This window comes from Otolemur garnettii, unplaced genomic scaffold, assembly GCF_000181295.1.
Source record: "Otolemur garnettii isolate 467f Iridium unplaced genomic scaffold, OtoGar3 scaffold00182, whole genome shotgun sequence".
Classification (NCBI taxonomy): domain Eukaryota; kingdom Metazoa; phylum Chordata; class Mammalia; order Primates; family Galagidae; genus Otolemur; species Otolemur garnettii.
In genome coordinates, this window is record NW_003852577.1 from 74400 (window position 1) to 96667 (window position 22268).

Consider the following 22268-nt stretch of genomic DNA (forward strand, 5'->3'; position numbering starts at 1 on the left):
GTGTAATTGTGATGGATGTGATACTTAGTTCAATGTAAGCATTTCATATGGTATATCAAAGCAGCACACTGAATCCCATAAATGCATCAATGTACAAAGCTATGATTTAATGAAATAGAAAAAAAAGATGGAAACTTTACAATTTTTGTGTTAACCTGGATGGAGGTGAAACACATTCTTCTTAGTAAAGAATCACAAGAATGGAGAAGCAAGAATCCAGTGTACTCAGTTCTGATATAAAGACAACTGATTACCTAGTAAATGGCGGAGGGTGGAGGAAGGGGAGAATGCAGAGAGAAAGAAGGAGGGAGGAGGGTGGTAAGGGGTTATGGTGTGTGGTACAGTACTTGGAGGTGGGACGCAATTATAAGGGGGACTTTACCTAACAAATGCAATCAGTGCACCCTCAATGAATCCTCAAGAATAAAAAATTAAAAAAAAATGCAATCCCTAGGCCCCCACATTACCACTTCTTATTCCCCACCCCTGCTTTATTTTTCTCTAGAACACGCATCAATATGTGACATAATATATGGTAGAAGATGCCAAGAGTCAGACAACCTCTGAGCAAAATGATTTGCAGCTGAGGGGTGGACCCTCGAGTAATTTGTCCACAGGTGCTCCTTGTGGAGAAAGCCCAAGCCCATTGCGATCCTTATGCACGTAGTCATGTTGAATACTCCCCTCACCTGTATTGTACTGTCTCAATAAAAGGCTAGTGCGGAGGTTGCTCGGGGCTACCCTGCAAAGAAGGGCTAGCCCGCCTCCCTCAAGCTTGCATTTCTAATCCGCCTCACGCCTGGTTCCTTCCTGTTGCCCTTTGGTGATCGAGACCAGGGCCACAGGGGCCTGAGGGGTTGCGACAGTATATAGTTTACATATTATCTGTTTCTTCCTGCCCATAAGGGCAGAGACTTTGGCCTGAGTTTTTATTAATGTACCTCCAACATCCATAGCATAATTAGTGTTCAAAAAATAGTTGATGAATTATTAGAAAGAGTTATGTATAAGGCTGTTCAGTGCAAAATTACTTATAAAAGTAAAACATCTGGAAATGAACAAAATGTCCAATGAGAGGAAAATAAATCATGATACATCTAAGGGATAGAATATTATGTACTAGCTCAGCGCCTGTAGCACAGTGGTTATAAACATGCTGGCCACATACACCGAGGGTGGTGGCTTTGAACAAACTAAACAACAATTGCAAGTGCAAAAAAAAAAAAGCCAGGCATTGTGGTGGGCGTCTGTAGTCACAGTCACTTGGGAAGCTGGGGCAGGAGAATCACTTAAGCTCACAAGTTTGAGGTTGCTGTGAGCTGTGACCCCATTGCACTCTACTGAGGGTGACACAATGAGATTCTGTCTCAAAAAAAAATGTACTTATTAAAAATTCTTAGTTTTTGGTTCAGCACCTGTAGCTCAAGTGGCTAAGGTGCCAGCCACATACACCAGAGGTGGCAGGTTCAAATCCAGTCTGGCCTGCCAAACAACAACCAAAAAATAGCCAGGTGTTGTGATGGGTGCCTGTAGTCCTAGCTACTTGGGAGGCTGAGGCAAGAGAATCGCTTAAGCCAGGAGTTGGAGGTTACTGTGAGCTGTGATGCAGCACTCTACCCAGGGTGACAGCTTGAAGCTCTGTCTCAAAAAAAAATCTTATTTTTTGGCTCAGTGCCCATAGCACATTGGTTACAGTGCTAGCCTCATACATTTAAGGTGGCAGGTTTGAATCTGGCCCTGGCCAGCTAAAACAATTGCAACAAAAAAATAGCCAAGTGTTGTGGTGGGTGCCTATAGTCCCAGCTACTTGGGAGGCTGAGGCAATAGAATAACTTAAGCCCAGAGTTTGAGGTTGCTGTGAGTTGTGACGCCAGGCACTCTACTGAGGGTGACATAGTAAGACTCTGTCTCAAATAAATAAATAAATAAAATAAAAATTCTTATATTTACAAATTATTTAATAATATGAAAAATGCACACCTTATATTACTTATTTAAAATCCCTATTTTTACAAATTATTTAATGGTATGAAAAATGCTCACATTACATCAAGTGGGGAAAAAAGCAGGATAGAAAAGTATAGTAAGACCCCAATTTTATTTAAAACATAAAGGAGGGGATATATACTAAAATGCTCGCAGTGGCTGTCTGTGCATGGTACGATTAAAGTGTTTTCTCTTTATTATTTTTATATTTTGCAATTTTTTGAAATAACCTCCACTTTTAAATACATTAAACAAAGGATATTGTAAGGTTGGAATTTTTTTTTCTGAGAAAATAAAATCTTCCTCACTTAGTTGCTTTCTTCCAGTCTCCTCTACTAGAATGAATTCATTTCAAATAGAGGCGGGATTTGCACATGTTTTTGCACTGATCATATTTTGCTAGTGTTATGTGTCTAACCTCTACTAGGTTATACATTTTCTGAAGGCAAAAACCATGTCTTATTGATGAGTTTTAGAGGCTAAAAAACCTGTTTCTACATTTGATAATTTAAAAAAAATTGAAATGTTTTAATAGCCAGATATGATGTATAGTGTTAGGTGCTTAGGAAAACCATCAAATTGCATATTTTTTAATAGTACTCTGATGTGCCTTATGACTGTCTTGAAAATACTCAGGTTTAAAATTATAGCAAAATAATTATGGCACAAGTATTTTTAGGATTTGGCCTTTCTGTTGCCTTTATTTACGTATTTTCATAAGTTGTTGGTACATTATATTAAAACTTTTGATTTGGAGTAAATTTAGGAATAATAGCGGATTTCAGAACTGACTTATCAGTTAGATCAGGCTGATATAACAAAGAGGCTGTGGCACACATGGATCCTAAGTACTGTACATCATGGTTCACACATGACAGCAGCTTATTTCTTGCTCTGAGTGTGGGCGTTCTTGGTTGGCAGACAGGTTTCCTTCACAAATTTAGGGTCCCAGTGAACTCTAATTTATGGCTTCTCAGGTCCTATATGCCTAATGTATTTACTAATCTCTGCCTCCAGTGTGTTAGGTTATTAGTGATGGCATAGAATTGCCCAATTTCCTGAATAAAAATACATTATACCCAATTAAATTTGAATTTCAGATAAACACAGAAATTTTTGTCTAAGTAAATCCCTAATATCACATGAAGCATATTTATACCAAAAAATTATGTGGTATTTATCTGAAATTCCAATTTAATTGGTGAGTCCTATATTTTATCTGGGTAACCCATGAAGTTAGAGATTGCATCTATCTTAGCTACTACCGAATCCCCAGAATCTGAAACTGTACTTGTTTACTGTAAGATAAATATTTAAATAATATTTCATGAACAATTCATTTTCTGCCTGTAAGGAAAAATTCTTATTAGCAAAGAATACTTATTATTAATACTGCTACTAATAAGAATATGCATTAAGTATCAGCAGGGAATATATATTTATTAATAATAAGAATACTTATTAAGTATCAGCAAAGAACAAGATTTTAATTTCTATCAGCATGTCAAACTACAAGTTTTACTAAACTTCACATATTAAAATCTGTTTGGTTGCTAAAACAAAAGGCCACAGACTAGGTAGTTTGTAAACGGAAACTTATTTCTCACAGTTCTGGGGGCAGAGAAGTCCAAGATCAAGAGGCCAGCAGATCTGGTATCTGGTGAGAGCCTGGTTCATAGCTGGCACTCTTGCTGTGTCATAACAGGTAGAATAAGCTCCCTCAGGCCTTTTATAAGGGCACTAATCTCACTCAGGAAGGCTCTGCTTTCATCACTTAATCACCTCATAGAGGCCCTACATCTTAATACCACTACCTTGCGGGGTTTGGATTTCAACATATGAATTTTGAGGCAACACAAACACTTCAGAGCACTTTCACTTTTCAAGTCTCTCCTCCAATGTTTTCTCAGTGACGCCTTTCCCTAGTCTTCATGTCTAAAACTCTAACCTTTCTTCCTCTGCAACAGTGTTTCCTTTCCTTGCTTTATTTTTCTTCCTTAGCTCTTAGTGTGAATATAGAACATATTTTACTTGTCTACCTCTCCCACTAGAAGGTAAAATTCATAAGGCATTATTGCATAAAGGCATTATTTCCCCTATTTTATTCATTACTGAATTCCCAGCTCCTGCTCATAGTACTAGGCATTCAATAAAAACTTGTTAAAGGGTGGTGCCTAAGGCTCAGTGAGTAGGGTGCCGGCCCCATATACTGAGGGTGGTGGGTTTGAGCCCGGCCCCAGACAAACTGCAACAAAAAAAGTAGCTGGGTGTTGTGGTGGGCACCTATAGTCCCAGCTACTTGAGAGGCTGAGGCAAGAAAATCGCCTGAGTCCAAGAGGTGGAGGTTGCTGTGAGCTGTGACGTGATGGCACTCTGCCAACGGCAACAATGTGAGACTCTGTCTCTAAAAAAAAAAAGCAAAACAAAACAAAAAGCTTGTTAAACAAATGACTGAATCAACACCATTGGTCCTAACTCTTAGGGAAGAGTTCCTAAGAATTCCTACTTTGACTATATTCGTTTTACATGACACAGATTGCTTTACTTACACAATCTCCGTTTTCTGTAGGCACCACTCAGTTCACTGAGTACTGTCCATTCTTTCACGTCAGTGTCTTTGATAACAACCCTCTGCTCACCTTCCTTATGCTACCTCCATGGTGATTCCTACGTGTTCCATGGATTAATGCGGAAATCGGCCAACGGGTTTTACCCGTCCATTGTCTTCCCATTCTAATCCATTCTCCAAATGTTATGGAAATTATCTTTCTAAAATGTGAATCTGATTATTGGGGTCCCTCTCTGACCCCAAATCTTTGTCTTCTTATCACCCAAAGAATAAGATTCAAAATTTCTTAGTGGGGTACACAAAAGCCCTTCATGGTGCGGCCGGCCTCCACTCCACCACCTTTCCATACACACACATCCCTGCTCTACTGCCTGCCTTTTAACCCACTCACACATCTTGTATGTTTTTCTGTTCAAATGTTACTATCTTCAGTGTTCAAAGAGCTCTTTGTATATCCTAATAACTTATTTTAATAGCTACCAGCAATAAATGATACTTTGCTAATTCTAAGATGTACATTTTTTCCCATTTTAACGTTTCTAAAATCGGAATGTGCCTTACAATCATGGCATCGTACAATGCTGTCACCTGCAGGCAGCTGTGATGTGGTTATCTCAGTCTGCATGCAGACTTCGTGCTTGTTCCTGGTAGCGTGACTAGACAATTGTAAACCCTTGACATTTTAGTTGACCAAACATTTAAAGAAAGAATTTAACCCTGGTTCTGATCTGAAACCTTTCATTGATACCTTCTAGTTGGATAAAAAAGGCACCAGCATCAAAACTCAAAAACAGATCCCAACAATTTGGAAGAAAATATCAACAACAAGATACTTAATTTTAATTAATTAATTAATTATTTTGAGACAAAGTCTCACTTTGTCACCCTTGGTAGAGTGCCAAGCTCACAGCAACCTCAAACTCCTGGGCTCAAGCGATTCTCTTGCCTCAGACTCCCAAGTAGCTGGGACCACAGGCTCCCACTATAACGCCTGGTTTCTTCTTCTTCTTTTTTTTTTTTTTAATATGGGGGGTGTCTCTCTCTTGCTCAGGCTGGTGTCGAACCTGTGAGCTCAGGCAATCACCTACCTCAGCTTCCCAGAGTGCTTAGAATACAGGCATGAGCCACTGTGCCAGGTCTATAGTATTCTTGTTTTAAATGTTGCATCACTAATGCTTCTTTTGGTAGAATTCAACAGTGTGGAAAATTCTAAGTGATAAGAAACCACTATATCATAGTTTAAATAGAAGTATTCCCCCACTAGTCCAAAAATAATGGTGTTTCTTACAACTCATGCAGTCTCCAGATTGATGAACTATGCCACCTCAAACTTTCAAAGCAATCTCATGAATATTATTATATCATGCTGAGGGTTTGCTGACATCATAACGCTGTATTCTCATTATCTGTTTGTCTGCCTTTCCATTAGATGATAAACTCTCTGAGGGCCTACCATAATTTCTGTCACTTATTTAATAGGTGTGCAGTTAATATTAATGAAATAATAACTGCAATGTTCATGCTCTTTTGCTGTTCCACTCTGATTCTAATTTTCATTCTGGATATGTCCACTTTGGGGGCTGATCCTGAATTATCTAAGACTTCAACTATTACTGTAAATGATCTAATTTCTTAATAGATCTTACTGCCCTACTAGTATTTTCTTGCGAGGACTGATATCTATATATCTATATATCTATATATATCTATATGTATATATATAAAATTATTAATAGTATGGCTGAACTTAAATTTCTTTATAGTATATGTACTATCTGATTACATTTGCTAGATATTTTCACATCTCAGCTTTTTTTTTTGTTAATCAGGCCCAGGCGAAGTTTGAACCTGCTGTGTCTGGTGTGCATGGCAGGTGAGCTGAGATATAGCACTCAGCTTCACATCTAATTTTTATGCTCATTACTTTTACATGCTTTTTGCTCTTAGAGGAGATACGTACATTAGAGAGCTGAGGGAATGGCAATATAGCCAAAAGAAACCATGTAAGGTTATGTACAAGGAATGCTAAGTTCACCTGATTATTTTGTTCAGATGGCACATCCAGATACCATAAGCCAAGGCAATGGCACATTACTTTTAAACTGTGTTACTTCATTTAATTGGTTTAAATAATTTAAAAGGGCTCTGGTTGGCTCTTACAAATAATTCTAATTCATCAGTTCTTAATTCTGTTAGAATAGTTCCATCTTTAGGCCACTGTTCAAGCCAGAGACCCCATTCTTACAGGGGTTTTCAGATAACTTATTTCCTTTCGAATTGAAGCAAGAACAATTGGACAACACTCCTTTAAAAAAAACCAGTAAAGAGCAAGTTTTCTCCTATATACCTATTCTGATCAAAGTTCTCCCAGACAAATCTTTCCTAATCCTCTAGATTGGCAACAGAACAGTTTAGCACACACTATTCCAACTAGTTCTCCCTCTAGCATTGCAAGAGCTGATTCTTTTTTTTTTTTTTTTGAGACAGAGCCTCAAGCTGTCCCCCTGGGTAGAGTGCCATGGCATCACAGCTCACAGCAACCTCCAACTCCTGGGCTCAAGTGAGTCTCCTGCCTCTGCCTCCCAAGTAGCTGGGACCACAGGCACCCGCCACAACGCCCGGCTATCTTTTGGTTGCAGCCGTCATTGTTGTTTGGCGGGTCCGGGCTGGGGATTCGAACCCGCCACATCAGGTGTACGTGGCTGGCGCCCCAGCCGGTTGAGCCATAGGCGCCGAGCCACAAGAGCTGATTCTTGAGCTGATGAAATAGTTGGCTTGTATTGAGGAGCCATGTTTGAGAAAAATAAGCCCAAATATAAACAGAATCTTCTTAGACTCACAGATAAAGATTGATGTGATTCATGGTTCTCATTTCTTGCTTATTCCACAGCCTAAGCTCACTGAGAGAATAGTTAGAATTTCCAGCACTAGTTTTCTCTCTTTTTTGCCAAACATAGTTGAATTTAAGCAATTTAAATGAGCATATAACACAAATCCACTGTTAAATATATTGGTGATCACACAGTTTTTCTTTCCCTTTAGTACGCAGATTTATTGTAGGAGTTCTATTAAAAAATGTATTAACTCTAAGGGCATGTGAATTTTTTTTAGTTATTGATTGAGAAATATTAGATGCTAGGCATATATTCTTATACATTAAGCATATAGTTGTTAATCAGACTTATAAGACTTGCCTGAAGAGTTTTAAAAAATGAGATGAGCTAAAAGTCACATAGACCAATGGAGAAAACTGTAATAGAAAAAAAAAAAGAAACTAAAAATCAGAAATTATTTTTAAACTGGAAAAAAAAAAAGAAAAAGAATGAGGTGACTAGAGCCCATCCCAATTCTAACGCATCACTTTCCCCTGGGGATGGCACTTTGTATGTTTGCTTTAAAAGTTCTATGGATAATGCTGATGTGCATTTCCTGGCTGAGAATCACTGCTTTAAGTTACCATCAACCAATAGCTAACCCGTCAACCAGTCACTAAGAATAAACTTGGCCTATTTCACAATTTTGTCTAGGGACAGCTTGTCAGTGCATCCTGGTTTCTGACGCCTCTTGATCTGCTGCCTAGGTACGTAGCATGTCCCGATTTCTTTCCTGTTCTGCCTCAGGAACTTGCCTTCCAGTACTTCTGGACTTGGGCACTGGAAACTTTATTTCTGATCTCAGTAGCCATTCATAAGCATATGTCATGATCATATGCTTCAGGTTGGCTCACTGCACTTAGCTCTCCTGATCTTTGTATCTAACCCCATCCATCCCATGCACTTCCACTTGTGACTCTGGTATTGACAACCTGCCAAAACCACTGAGTCAGAAAAGAAAGTCATGATGGCTCTTCTGGAAAATGATTTCAAATAACTATAATAGGTAAGGTCATTATAAACACATATTATCTATTTCAGTAGTTGAGTTTGATTCCCTTCAAACATTGCTTTGTATTTGGCAACCCAACTAAAAACTCCAATTTATAGAGAGGAGAAAAACCTCCTTAGTTTGGAATAAAGGGCTTCTACTACGTTGACCTGACCTACATTTCCAGTTATATTATATTCTTTGTGTACCTAGTCCTCCAACCTAGCTGAACTTCACTATTCTCCAGGAAACCATCAGCAATACTGTCTTAACATTTTCTTCATATTTTCAATGTCTGGAAGGATTTTCTTCACTAGTAGCTTCCCCTTCCTTTATCCAGGTACAAATCCTATCAATCCATTAAAGCAATGTTTCTCCTATCTACTAAAAGAAATTCTTATGATCCTAGAGAGTATGTTTTCAGATGGCCAGGGGTTCATAGACCATAATACTTTGTCATAGAACTCTCATTATTTTCAGATTTATGATCCCTGTTTCACAAACACTATTTTAAGGTACAACTTAAACATAATGACCTTGCAAAAATGTTCTTTTATCACCCCAAAGTAGTCATTTTTCTTCTGAATTATGATATACCTAATCACGTTCTACTTTGGAATAGCTAATACTATGTACAGCACTTTCCTAGAAAAGCATAAACTCTTTGAAAAAGAATGAGATAACTAGAGCCCATCCCAATTCTAACGCATCACTTTCCCCTGGAAAAGAGAACACATTTAATTTTTATCATCATCTAATACCTAGTACACAGGCAAATATTGGCTGTAAAACCTGTTTGTATTCCATCTTATTTCTTAGTTCAAATCTCTTAAAAATATCACACCTCTTCTGTGGTCCAAATTCAAGGAATAGCATATTCCTTAAATAGTCCTACTATAAATTACCACTAAGTTTCAGAGGTTATCTTTTTTAAAATTATCCATTTATTTATTTTCTTTTTATTAAATCACAGCTGTGTACATTAATGCAATCATGGGGTACAGTGCAGAGATTATCTTAAATGAAAAGTCCAAGTTATGAAACTTAGATTGTAAAACGTGCCATAAAGCACGTCTCTTCTGTGTTAGTGCCAATAGGAACACTTCAATGATCAGTAAGCAAACAGGAATATAAGGATAAAGAATAAAATCTAGAAATGGAAGGGTGGCGGTAAAGTTCCTCTACACAGTCTTATACTATGTAGGATCTAAGTCCTTAACTCAACTCGTATTTAAGGCGGTGTCTTCAGTTTTTCAAGAAACTATTCCTAAGACACGCAGGGGTTGGTGCGTTACTTCGGTAAGAGGACAGGAGCTTAACGCACTACGTGGAAGGAACCTGAGAGGCAGCATATGGCGGGAGGAAAAAGCGCCATCAGGGTTCCGGGGAACCCATTCTCTGTGCTGAGTCAGGTGAGGTCAGTTTTTACACTTTAAAACGAAGAGTAAGGGATTATGACTTGGTGAGGTCCCTCCAGCTCTGAAATTGACATTCTATGGGCCTAAGTAAACACGGCTTGGAGAAAGGTACTTCTTCGGTAGGACCAGTTACGCTTCCACCGAGAATAAAACTGGCAACAAACTTTCATCAGAATTTGAGTCTTCCTCTAGGACCTTGTAGGGTAAGAGAAAGGCGGTTTGCTCCCTCTTCGGTGCGTCCTCCGACTACAGCTCCGGCTCGCCCCTTCGGTCGCTCCCTAGGCCCGGCGAGGTTCTGAGCGAGCCAGCCTCTCTTCCCAGTCCCCGGAGGGAGCAGACGGCTCGCGGAGATTAGTCCCCGGTCGTAAACAACCTCTCACTTCCCCTCCCCTGCCCCGGGCCCGCCCGCGCCAGGGCCGGCCCTCCGAGGCTAAGAACCTCCTCTAACGACCGCGGGCGCGCCTGCCCTCTCCTGCTGACCGCGCTGTCTGCTTTACTCAGCCTTCCTTAATCGTTCACGATATAGGGACTTCATTGGAGGAAGCTGGCACCGGCCCCCATTTCCCTTCCCCCGACCCGTATCAACCCCAACAACCGAGGAGAGGCAGACCGCCAAGCCGCGCAGGCTCACAGCCCCGGCCACCCTACTCGGGCCGCGCGACCCCGCCCCCACCCCGTCGCCCTTCCGCAGCTCGTCCCCACCCCTTTCCGAAGCCCGCCTCCGCGTCTGCCCGCCCACTTGCCAGCCTCTCCCGCCCGCTCTCGCGCGCACCCGACACCTCGCCTCCGCGCGTGCTCAATAACTGTCCTCAGAGCAGGCTTAGGAACCTCCCCCGCCCCTGAGCTGTTTGAATATGCTAATGAGAAGCTAGGGACTAGCCAATAGAGCAGCGGGGCGGTGCATCACGTGACTCGGGTACGTGTCAGGGGTGGAGCCTCTGCAGCCCCTGCCCGAGTTAAAATCGGAGTGTGCGAGAGAAAAGAGCTTCAGTAGCGAGAGGGGCTGAGAAAGTGGTGACACTGCCGGGGTGCGGAGGGAGTCCCTGAAACTTCTACCAACAGCCCCAGGGCCAATCTCCCCTCAGCCCACTCCCCTCTTCGCCAGCTCCCAGGTCCCCACTCCCTGCACCGGGGGTGGGGTGGGGAGCCAGGCCCGTCTCCCGCTGGGATACACACAGGGGCCGGGAGCGGGGACGGGACCCCCGAGGCGGGGGGGACGGACCGACAGACAGACGGCCGGGCGCTCGCCCCAGCTAGCAGGCAGGCAGGAGGAGGCGGAGGCGCGGGTACGACGGGGAGTACTGGGTCTGGGGAGTTTTCCTCTCAACTATCGGGGGAGAAACTCCCCGCAGCCGGAGGAAAGACCCAGACGGTGTTTTCCTCCCGGGGGCCGCGCTTCCCCGCCCCGCGTAGCGGCGGGCGCCGCCGCCGCCACCGCCACCGGCGCCTCCACCTCTACCATCTCTTTCTCCACCATCTCGGGCCCCGGTGTCCCCGGCCAGCACTATGCCCATCTTACTGTTCCTGATAGACACGTCTGCCTCTATGAACCAGCGCAGCCATCTGGGCACCACCTACCTGGACACGGCCAAAGGCGCGGTAGAGACCTTCATGAAGGTACGGACTGGCCGAGCCCGGGCGGCGACCCCGGCCCGGCAGCCCGCGGGAGGCAGGGTGGGGGGAGGGCGGCCGGGGGCGGCGGGGCGGGGGTGTCGGGGACCTGACTGCGGGAGGGAGCTGCCGGGCTCGGGGACCCCCTCCCCCACCGCGCGGGCGGGCGGGCGGGCGGGCGCTGCGAGCCGGGCTCGGCCCGGGCCCGAGCTCCGGCCCCGGCCGCTTTCTGGGGAGCGACCTGTGTGTGGGGGCCGCTGCGTGTGCGGTACTGTGGGGGGCGGGGGCCGCCTGGAGCCCCTTCTCCGGGTAACCTCGCCTCTGTGCTTCCCTCCCGCCCGCCCCGTCCTTCCTCCCGTCCCGCAGCTCCGTGCCCGGGACCCTGCCAGCAGAGGAGACAGGTATATGCTGGTCACTTTCGAAGAGCCGCCCTATGCTATCAAGGTAACAGCCCTCGCCCTCCCCCTTCCCTGCTCCTTCCTTGCTCGCCCTCCCCGCCCCCCCATTCACCCTTCATTATGCTCCCCTCCCCCACCCGCTGCGCTGGAGGCTCCGAGGTCTCTTTCCCCGCGGGCTCCCACCCCCTCCCCCGCTCGCTAGCGTCCCGGCGCGGCGCAGAGTCGCGGGGCCGCCGCGGTCCCTCCCCGGCCCGGCCCGGCCCGCCCGGCGGCGGCGGCGGCGCTGCGATCAACATGGCCGACATTTCCCCTCCGCGGCGTGAGCGCAGCAATGAACTGTGGGGGATTTGGTGCGAGAGAGCCGGTGACAGGCGGCCGCGGCCCGGCCACGTTAAAGGGGAACCGGCGGGGGCCCGTGGGGGCTGCGAGGCACGGGACGCTCCGGCCCGCGAGACCGCTGCGGGAGAACTTCAGAAGCCCGGCTCCCGTGTGCTCCCGCAGGCACCCCCGCGCCCCCGCATTTGGGTGTTCCGGGGGGAGGGATTGCCCGGGAAGTTAGGAGGAATTGCGGCTGGTAGCTAAACTGTGAAGCAGGCAGGGTTATTCCTGGGCACCTTTTGGAAGAGTGTGTTCTCGGGCCGGATAGGGTATTAGGATGTTAACCAAGTCATAGGGGCCAAAAGTGAAGCGGCTGCTTGGTGGACTTCTGCTTATAACGGCTGTCCGTGTGTCCCTGGCTGTAAAAGATGAAAAAAAAAATTCTTACATTTTTCTTTTCAGGCTGGATGGAAAGAAAACCATGCAACGTTTATGAATGAACTGAAAAACCTTCAGGCTGAAGGACTTACGACTCTTGGCCAATCACTAAGGACAGCTTTTGATTTATTAAATTTAAATAGATTAGTAACTGGCATAGACAACTATGGGCAGGTAGGTTGAATAATAAGGTGGCAAAATAGTTATTTAGTTAATTTTTGTGGAAAAACACAGTCCAGTCCAAAAACTATGACATGAAATGCAAGTATAAAACATTTCAGGTTAAAATGCAATATGCACATAGTACAAAGGTGAAACTCTCATCCTGTTTGGTATGATGTCACATCCCTCGTTTTTTTCTTTTAAAATGCATTTGTATTCAGAATTAGAATCTCAATTCTTTCCCATAAAGTTGACAAGAATTTGCTTTTAATCCCTTGGAAGGTCACTAAAGACATAAAAGGGAAAACACCTTGCCTCTCTAAACTCAGTTACTTCTGTACTCTACCCACAGCCACGGGTGCAGCTCTTTTAGTGACTTATAGACACCCATGATTTGTGATCTGTATGTAGTAAAAATGTTGGGAGTCGTTCAGGTTGTTGCATTCGGGTTTAACCATATTGTTTGTATATTCTGAAAGGTAAGATTTTCATTAGAGTACACTGGCTGAGTATATTAAGGTTTCTCTTTTGCAGCATACACAATTTTCAGGAAGAATTCTGAATTAAATTGTAGGTCTAGAGTTTCGTTTTAAACTCCAAACCCTTAGATAAAAGAACTGCCTGGAAAATATGAAAGAACTCTTCCTTTTATAACTTTCTCAAGTCCCTTGGTTGTACCTTATTTGAGGCTCAGACAAGCTTTATCACAGGATGGTTCACTAAGGAATAAAGCAAGGTTGTCCCTCATAACTTTTTGCTTTCCTGGAAATAAAAGATACTGAAGAATGTGTTATGTTACACATAAGAAATATTATTCTCAAGAAGTTCAATTATTACATTGTCCAAAATACTGTTACCGTAATTAATATATAGTAGAATCTCCATAGTTGACCCCCTCCCTACATTGACCTTCATAGAACAGACATGCACAAGTGTGTATCAGTACAGGGGCCTCTAGTTCCTTCAGTTGACCAACCTCTGTATGTTGACCATTATGTTACAGTCTTTGGGGTGGTCGATTTACAGAGGTTCTACTGTATTTAGGTATACGTTGTATTCTTTTCCCATTTCCCATAATCCCCAGTTGTCATATGAGTTTTACACATTCAGGGAAATTCTTTGTGTGACTACAACTTTTATTTGCTTTATGTAGAGGGAAACTGAATTGGTCCCCTGTGTTTAGAAATTTGTATGCTTCTTAGGGATAAAAATTTTTGGAAATGGTTGAATTTAGTCCTGCAGCATTTAGAATGTACATTATAATACAGACTCATTTTATCACATTGCAATTATGTCATTAGTTAAATGTTTTTTCTTGCCACGATACTATTTTTATTTTTTTCCCTTCTCTCTGGTGCTTCATTTTGTAGCTCAGTAATTTAGGTAGATTTGCCATGAACTTTTGGTTTGTTGCTGTAAAATAATTTTCTTTCACTTTCATACTTCTTTGTTATATGTAGTACTATATAGTATTTTATTGCTTAAGATTTTCACCCAGACTTTTAAGTGTTCAAAGAAGTTTAAAACTTGCCATTATCTGGTTACCTTATTGGGTTGTCAGTTGTCAGTGTATGGCAGAACTATTGATTTCCTGTTTTTCTGTATCACTTTTTATAAGTGGGCAGGGCATTTGTATACATTCATCTCCTATTTATTACCTATTGAAAATATTTCTTAGGGTACTTTCTGAGAAGAACTGCTTCTAAGGGAGAGGCTGTGAGGGCATTTGTAACTCCTGTGTGTTCCTTTTCTCAGTTGCTGTCTTCCACCAGAGAACGCTTTAGTACTAGTAAGCTTACAGAAAGTTTGAGGGCGAGGTGGTGCTGCTATGCTGTTAACAATTTGACCAAGAGAAGAAAGAACCTGAAGATTGGCATGTGCATGTCAGGGTTTATACATTTTCATTCAACAACAGGGAGGAATAGTACTTTTCAGTTGTTTTGATGATGAAGCAAAGATGCAAGTGATAATGCTTATGTCTTGATTGGCACATAAAAATGACATTGGCATTAAAATAATTTAAGAGACCACAATTTCCAAATGGAAGTGATTATTTGAGTAAAGTGTTCAATTGGAAGAAAATATCTTTGCAGAAGACTTTTCATCATAAAACTGTTGCCCTTGCTGACTTGAAGCAAGAATATTTTCTATTCACAAGAGATAAATTATAAATTTTAGCTATGTCACATATTTAATACTAAACATTCATATGTTTTCCTTGTAAAAGTGCTTTTGTATCTGCCTGTTTTCTGTGGATATCTTCGTTGTGTAACCTCAGTGTTCTTACTTACATGCTTCCCTTTTCATGCTCTGTACTGGCATCTGCAGAGCCCACAATACTAAATACTTGGATATAATCTCAGTAGTTGAAGGAAATAAGAGTGAGTTAGAAGACAGAACATACCCATTTTATAGAACATCTAAACTATTTCAGTTAGTGAATTATTCTCTTAAGTGTCTAAATATAGGTTAATGGGTTTTTTATGAGTATTTGTATATTATATAGATAATCCATCTTATGTACATGCACATGCACATATGTGCTTTTCCATAACCAATTGTAAGAATATTAATATCTATTACATTTGTTAATTTAGTTAGCATTCTACAAATAAAATATCTTTGCAATATTTAGCTAGGATGCTATCAGGATTTGCAGAACATAGGCGAGGTTAAAGTAGCTGAGAAAAAAGAATGATTATCTTGACGATTTTCCTCAATCACTTTGGATGCCCTACTAAGAAATTCTGTGCTTATAGAAATTCTTATAAATATTTAATTTTGATAATCAATATCAGTTACTAGTATAGTCATGGAACGTGTAGCCTCTAGTCACTCTTTGTAGTAGACCTTATTAAATTGCTTATCATTGCAGATAAAATCGGTAACATTTTTTTTCATGTGTTCAACAGCTTCAAATGCTGATCCTGAGAGCCACTGAAAAATCTGAACCAGACTTAATATCTAAAATTAGGAAATGTATAAAGTTTTAGAAGTCTGATTGAAGATTTATATGTGGATCAGTTTATTTTCATTTTGTTTCAAATCGCCTGTTTTTATCAGTGTTTTCAACATTGTCTTTTTTTCTTTTTTAAGGCTAGGTTTTAGTTAGCATTAGCTGCTAAATCTTACTCTGGGCTGTAATGCATCATTTTAGTCACTGGCCTGAGTACACGCCCCTGCTACACAACATACTAGTACTGATTAGATAGCATTCCAAGACTTAGAATGGCATATATTTTACTGTGTGCCCTTGGTAAAGATAATCCTTAACAGAGACCCTAAAAAGAGATAAAGTATGTGCTTAATTTTTTGAGGATTTCCAACAGTGAGTGTTACCTTGTTGAAGAAGTGGTGGCCTATAGGGTAAGATCAAATTGAGTGACTCCTAAACAGAATTTTAACCAATTTTATTCTTGAGTATTAAGGTCTATTAGTGAATTTGGCAGATAGTTCAGATAAATTACTTACTATTGGATCCTACTTTTTTTTTTTTTTTTTTTAACCTTTACCCAAGTAGTACCCATTTAGTACTCAGGTAGTAAAAACTAGCAGCCTTTGAAGGTTGGTAGGTGAATTAGTGAAAACTTGGTTTCCTTTTGGGGTTTTCATTTCTCTTAAGCTGTCAACAAATGTATTAGTAATAGTTTGGTATAAACTATTGGAAAGCTGTTCGTATTTCCAAATGAAAGCACATTACTGTAAGTGAACCTACTGCTATGCTTAATATGAACTGGAAAAACAGTGTTGAATGGTATTTTGTAAATTTTTTAAGTCCTTCAATTAAAAAAATTTAAATTTTGTTAAAAAGCACATAACAAAATTTACCATTTTAACCATTTTTAAGTGTGCAGTTTAGTAATGTTAAGTGTATTGACATTGTTGTGCAACCAATACAACTTACTCATTTTGTAAAATTGAAACTCTGTGTCCAGTAAACAGTAACATCCCATTTCCTCTTCCTCCCTAGCCCCTGTGTTTTTACAAATTTGACTACTGTGGATAACTCATATAAGTGGAATAATACAATGTTTGTTTTCCTGTTAATTTTACTTAGCACAGCGTCCTCAGGGCTCATCCATATTGTGTAGTATGTCAAGATTTTCCCCCTTTTTAAGGCTGAATAATATCCTACTGTGTGTGTAGACCACATATTACTTCTCCATTCCCGCTGATGGTTATTTGGGTTGTTTCCATCCTTTGGCTGTTGTGGATAGTGCTGCAGTGAACAGTGGTGTGCAACTATCTCTTCAAGATTCTGCTTTCATTTCTTTTGGACATATACCCTGAAACATTGCTAGATCATGTTGTAATTCCATTTTCTTTCTTTCTTTTTTTTTTTTTAGGAAATAACCATGCTGTTTTCCATAGCTATTGTACTGTTTTACGTTCTCACTAGCTCTGCACGAAGGTTACACTTTACATCCTTACCAGCACTTGGTATTATCTGTTTTTCTTTGATAGTAATCATTCTAGTGAGTGTGAGGTGCTATCTCACTGTGGTTTTTATTTGCATTTCTCTAATTTTTATGTTAAGCATCAACATACACTCCTTGGCCATTTGTATACTGTCTTTGGAGAAATGTCTTTTCAAGTCCTTTGCCTGTTTTTAAGTTGAGTATTTTTGTTTCTGTTGAGTTTTAGGAGTTTCAGATACATGATTTACAAACATTTTCTCATTCTATGGATTGCCTTTTCAATCCATTGTGGCCTTTGCAGCACAGAAGTTTTTAGTTTTGCATAATCCATTTTATCTATTTTTACTTTTGTTGTCACTGTACTTTTGATGTCATGGCTGCTAAGTCCAATGTCATTGAAGATTTTCTTGATGTTTTAAGATTTGGTTTTAAAATTATGGTTTTAGATTTTATGTTTAGGTCTTTAATCTATTTTGAGTTAGGGTCCAAGTTTATTATTTTTCCTATGTATTTTTAGTTTATCCAGTTTTTCCAGCATCAGTTGTTGAAGAAACTGCCCCTTCCTCTTTGAATGGTTTTGGAAAGGCTCTGAACTTTTAAGCCTCCTAAAAGATGTTTTCAATAATTGTTATTGGTGGAGAGAAGACTTAACAGTCAAACTTGCTTACATTTTTTTTCCACCATCTTTACTGTATAAAAGAAGGGCAGTGGCCAGAAATATGAAAATTGGAATCTCAGTCTTGACCTTGCCATTGAATCACTCTGTAACACTGGCAGTCACATCAGCACTCAGTGCCTCTGCTGCTGCTTACTCCAAACTGGCAATAATGAAGCCTTTGTGCCCACAGTTGTCTCAGTGGCAGCTGATAAGCATAAGAAGGTGTTTTAAAAGAAAGATGTTAAATGAAAACGTGATAAAATACAGGGATGGTGTTTTTTAAAGAGTATGTTAAATAACAACCAGATATGAACAGATAGGTCATAAAGTCATTTTTTGTAGGAATACTTAGGGTAACGAAAGCACATTTAGGATTCTTAAGTTAGGGAGCTCCCCCTAGTGCGGTTAAAATGAGATTTACACAAGTTTGATTTGTAAGGGATGTTTGAGGAGCACATGGGTTGGGTAAATCAAGGGATATTTTAATAAAATTTGAGTAAGCTCAAAGTAGCATAAAATGCGTATGATTTATTTCTTATTGAGCATTAATTTGATAGTGGTAATTTAGATGAAATATTTCAAGACCTAAATTTTCTTTCGAAACATTTGCTACAATATTTCTTAATGATTTTATCCTTTAAGTCTTTGTTTTCTAAATAATCAAAATAGCCTGGTCACAATCCTTCTAAAAACAAAACAAAACAGTATTTTTAAAGACATGATTGGCATCTTAATTAGAAATTGTTCAGAACACATGGTATAAAAGGCAAAAATCACGGATTGAACTACTTTTTTTTAGAGACGAGTCTTATTTTGTTGTCCTCGGTAGAGTGCTGTGGCGTCACAGCTCACAGCAACCTCCAGCTCTTGGGCTGAGGTGATTCTCTTGCTTCAGCCTCCTGAGTAGCTAGGACTATAGGCGGCGGCCACAACGTCCGGTTATTTTTTTTTGTTGTTGAAGTTTGGCCGGGCCTGGTTTGAACCCACCACTGTCGGTATATGGGCCCAATGCCCTAATCACTGAGCCACAGGCGCTGCCGTAGATTGAACTTCTTTGCAGAAGAAAAATTTACTTTGTCTTCTCATGTAAAAGAATGTCAGTAATTATGTATTAAATGATACACAACTAGAAATTAAAAGGTTAGGAACAAATTTAATACTTGAATGAAAAAATTCTACGTATTCAAGTGTTTTGAATTGATTTAGGGTCATTTGTGGTCAGAATTAGCTAACATGGTTGTTAGCCATGTTCATTTCATGTTCATCTCTTTAGTTTCACCAAAGAAATTACACAATATTTTGTAATTTAATATATTAAATATTTACAATTATTTTTGGCTATTATAGCCTTCACTCAAATTTGTACTCTAAAATTACTATTATTATTATTTTAATTTTTAGAGATGAGGTCTTCCTCTGTTGCCCAGGTTGGTCTTCACACTCCTGGGCTGCAGTGGTCCTCTTTGGCTTCCTAAAGTGCTGGGATTACAGGTGGAGCCATCATACCCAACATATCTTACTGTTAATCTGTAAATCATAACAATGGTTGCCAGATTATAAACCAAATGCTGGGTTTTTCTTTTTTTTTGCTTTGTCTTTATTCCCTTATTCTTACCTCCCTCAACATTTTTATTGTAATAGAACTTAAAATACACGAATCCTAAGTGTGAAGCCTAGTGAATTTCTGTTTATAGTCTTGAAAAAATTGAGATGTTGTGTCTATTAACAGAGCTTTTTATTAGACTTTGTTCCAATCATGATTATTGTCGTATAGAGTTTCAGAATGAAAGTTATGTTAGAAGTTTACTCCATCTTTTCATTTATAGGTGAAGAAAATAAGACCCGGAATGGTTAATTTCTTCGCATTTATGGAATGTTTTAAAAGATTATGATTGGTGATAGTATACATACATAGATTTTGTTTAGTTTGGGTATTATTTACTAACATTTTATTTAGTGGTATAACCAGTAGATGTGAGTTGCCCTTTTTGTCTATAGTTCTGTAATACAATGTGAATTCTTTCAATTCCTGTTTGGAAACTGGACATTTCTTTTGTCACTGTGTTACATTTAGCTTTTCCTGTAACACTATCTGAATACTATTTGTTAACAATATTTGCTTTAGTTGGATTTCTTCTTTCCCCTTGTTTGGAAAAAAGTAAGAATATGAATGTTAGGGATAGTTGACAGTATTTTATGCCTTGATTATATTAAGGCCTAGAGTCTAATGTACATACATAGGTAGTTGACACTTTTTGATTTTGTATTTCATAGTTTTAAGTTTCTGATACAGTTAATACAGCGCTATTAAGTTTGTTAATCAACTTTTCCAATGTAGTGTGCCAGCCAGTACTACAGCTACGTTTATAACATTTTCCCTGGACAGTTTTTTAAATAATTAACTACCATGTTTTACTTTTTTCTTTTTTTTTTTTGCAGTTTTTGGCCGGGGCTGGGTTTGAACCCGCCACCTCTGGCATTTGGGGCTGGCACTCTACTCCTTTGAGCCACAGGCGCTGCCCCTATGTTTTCCTTTTGAATTAAGGTAATTTTGAAAATTTCTAACATTATGTCTCAAGATTCAGAAAAATCCAATTGGTTTATGGATTTCTATTCCACCCAATGATGTAGGAAGTCATGTAACTCCCCTGTCTCAGTTTTCCTCACTAGATAAATATGATCAAAGGACTTGGGTTGCACATAATGAAGATTGAGTGATCTGCAGCATAATTTATCATTGTTAACACAAACCTGTTAAAATTTTGTGAATTTCCTTTTTGAATTTTAAAGATTGGAATTATGGATCCGCAGAAGTTTTCTTACCTTGCTTTTTTTTGAGCCGTGTGATGACACTGAGTGAACGGCTGTATTAGAACTGGCTCTTGCTTGACTTCACCACTCGTTAGCTTATATCATATTGACAATTGCCCTAACCTCTCTGGGTATCAAGTTTTTCATTTGAAAAATGGTAATAATATCAATCTTGAAAATTTTTGTGAGGATTAGGAATAGAATTTGTTAATCACCTAGTAAAGTGCCTACCTGGCATATGGTAAGAACTCATTTGGTAATGATTATTGTCATCCCCAATATTATGCTAAACACTTAACAGGATTAAAGCTTTATAATCTGAAACCTTTGACAAAAGCAAAGTTAAGGTGGTTCCATAACAACATAAAGTCATGCTTCACTTAACAATGGGGAAGTGTGGTGTTAGGCAATTTTGTTTTTGTGGGAACATTGTAGAGTGAACTCAACCAAACCTAGTGGTACAGCCTGCTGCACACCCAGGTTATATGTACAGCCAATGGTTCCCAACCTGCAAACCTACAGCACGTTACTCTGTGGAGTGCTATGGGCATTTGGAACACAGTGGTAAGTACGTGTGTATTTCAACATACAAAAAGGTATAGTAAATATATGATACAAAAGATAAAAAATGGTACACGTCCCATGATTTGAGGTTGTTCTGGGTGAGTCAGTGAGTGATGAGGGAATATGAAAGCCTAGAATGTAGGAGTACACCACTATGGGCTTCATCAATACTATATTCTTAGTCTACACTAAATTTATTAAAAAAACATTTTTGTAATATATAAGCCTTTTACTGTATCTTTTACTTGGTAAACTTTTAATTTTTTTTAGCTTTTGGGTCTTTTATAGTAACGTTTAGCATAAAATACAAACATACAAAAATATCTTTTTATCCATATTCTATAAGATACTTTTCTGGTTTTAATATTTTTAAAAATTTTAAAACTTACGCTTTTATGATTATTTTTAAGCTTTTATTATTAAAAGCTAAGACACACACACCATTTAGCCTAGGCCTACACAAAGTCAGTAATGTTCAGACGTCACTAGGCAATGGGGATTTTTTAGCTGCCTTGTAATCTCTCAGGACCACTGCCATGTGAGTGGCCCAAGGCTAAATGAAACATCGTAAGGCAGTGCCATCACTCTACATCTGTCATGAGTCATGAGGGGCTAAAGGCAGCTGTCTAGTGTTCCCTGCTAAGGTAGAATTTTGCCACAGAGAACAGTGGTTTTTGGTTTTGAATCAAAACTAAATGGATTGCTCTGAAAATCCTTCCTCTTGCTATCACTGAAGTCTTTTGAGAAAATCTCAAGTTTATTTTCCAAAAATGGTTCCATAACAGTATTTTTTTTTTTTTTTTGAAAACAGTAACCATGTTTTTGACTTACAAGCAAAGAAAGGTTTTAAGCTTCTTTGAGGAAGTTTAGAGTGGAGTCCATTTCTAGGGCTGTGTATTGCATGTTTTATAATTCAAGTTGGTGATAGTTGTGGTGGAGTCTAGGGAAGGATGTTCTTGTCCAGAAGAAATGTCAAGTGTAAAATACATGATACTTTTGTTGTGTAGATTGGTGTAGGAAGAAACATAAGCCTTGGTGAGGTTTTTTTTTTGT

General features: G+C 40.0%; 1 protein-coding gene across 1 annotated transcript in view; it reads left to right on the top strand.

Annotated features, from left to right (window-relative positions):
• The first annotated feature begins 10687 nt into the window (after positions 1–10687).
• The window catches only part of INTS6 (integrator complex subunit 6), an 88598-nt gene continuing 77017 nt past the window's right edge, over positions 10688–22268 (top strand). The window contains exons 1-3 of the mRNA XM_023507426.1: positions 10688–11454; positions 11815–11892; positions 12627–12776. Of these exons, the coding sequence (XP_023363194.1) occupies positions 11344–11454; positions 11815–11892; positions 12627–12776 (339 nt within the window). The 5' untranslated portion in view covers positions 10688–11343. The remainder of the gene's footprint in view (positions 11455–11814; positions 11893–12626; positions 12777–22268) is intronic.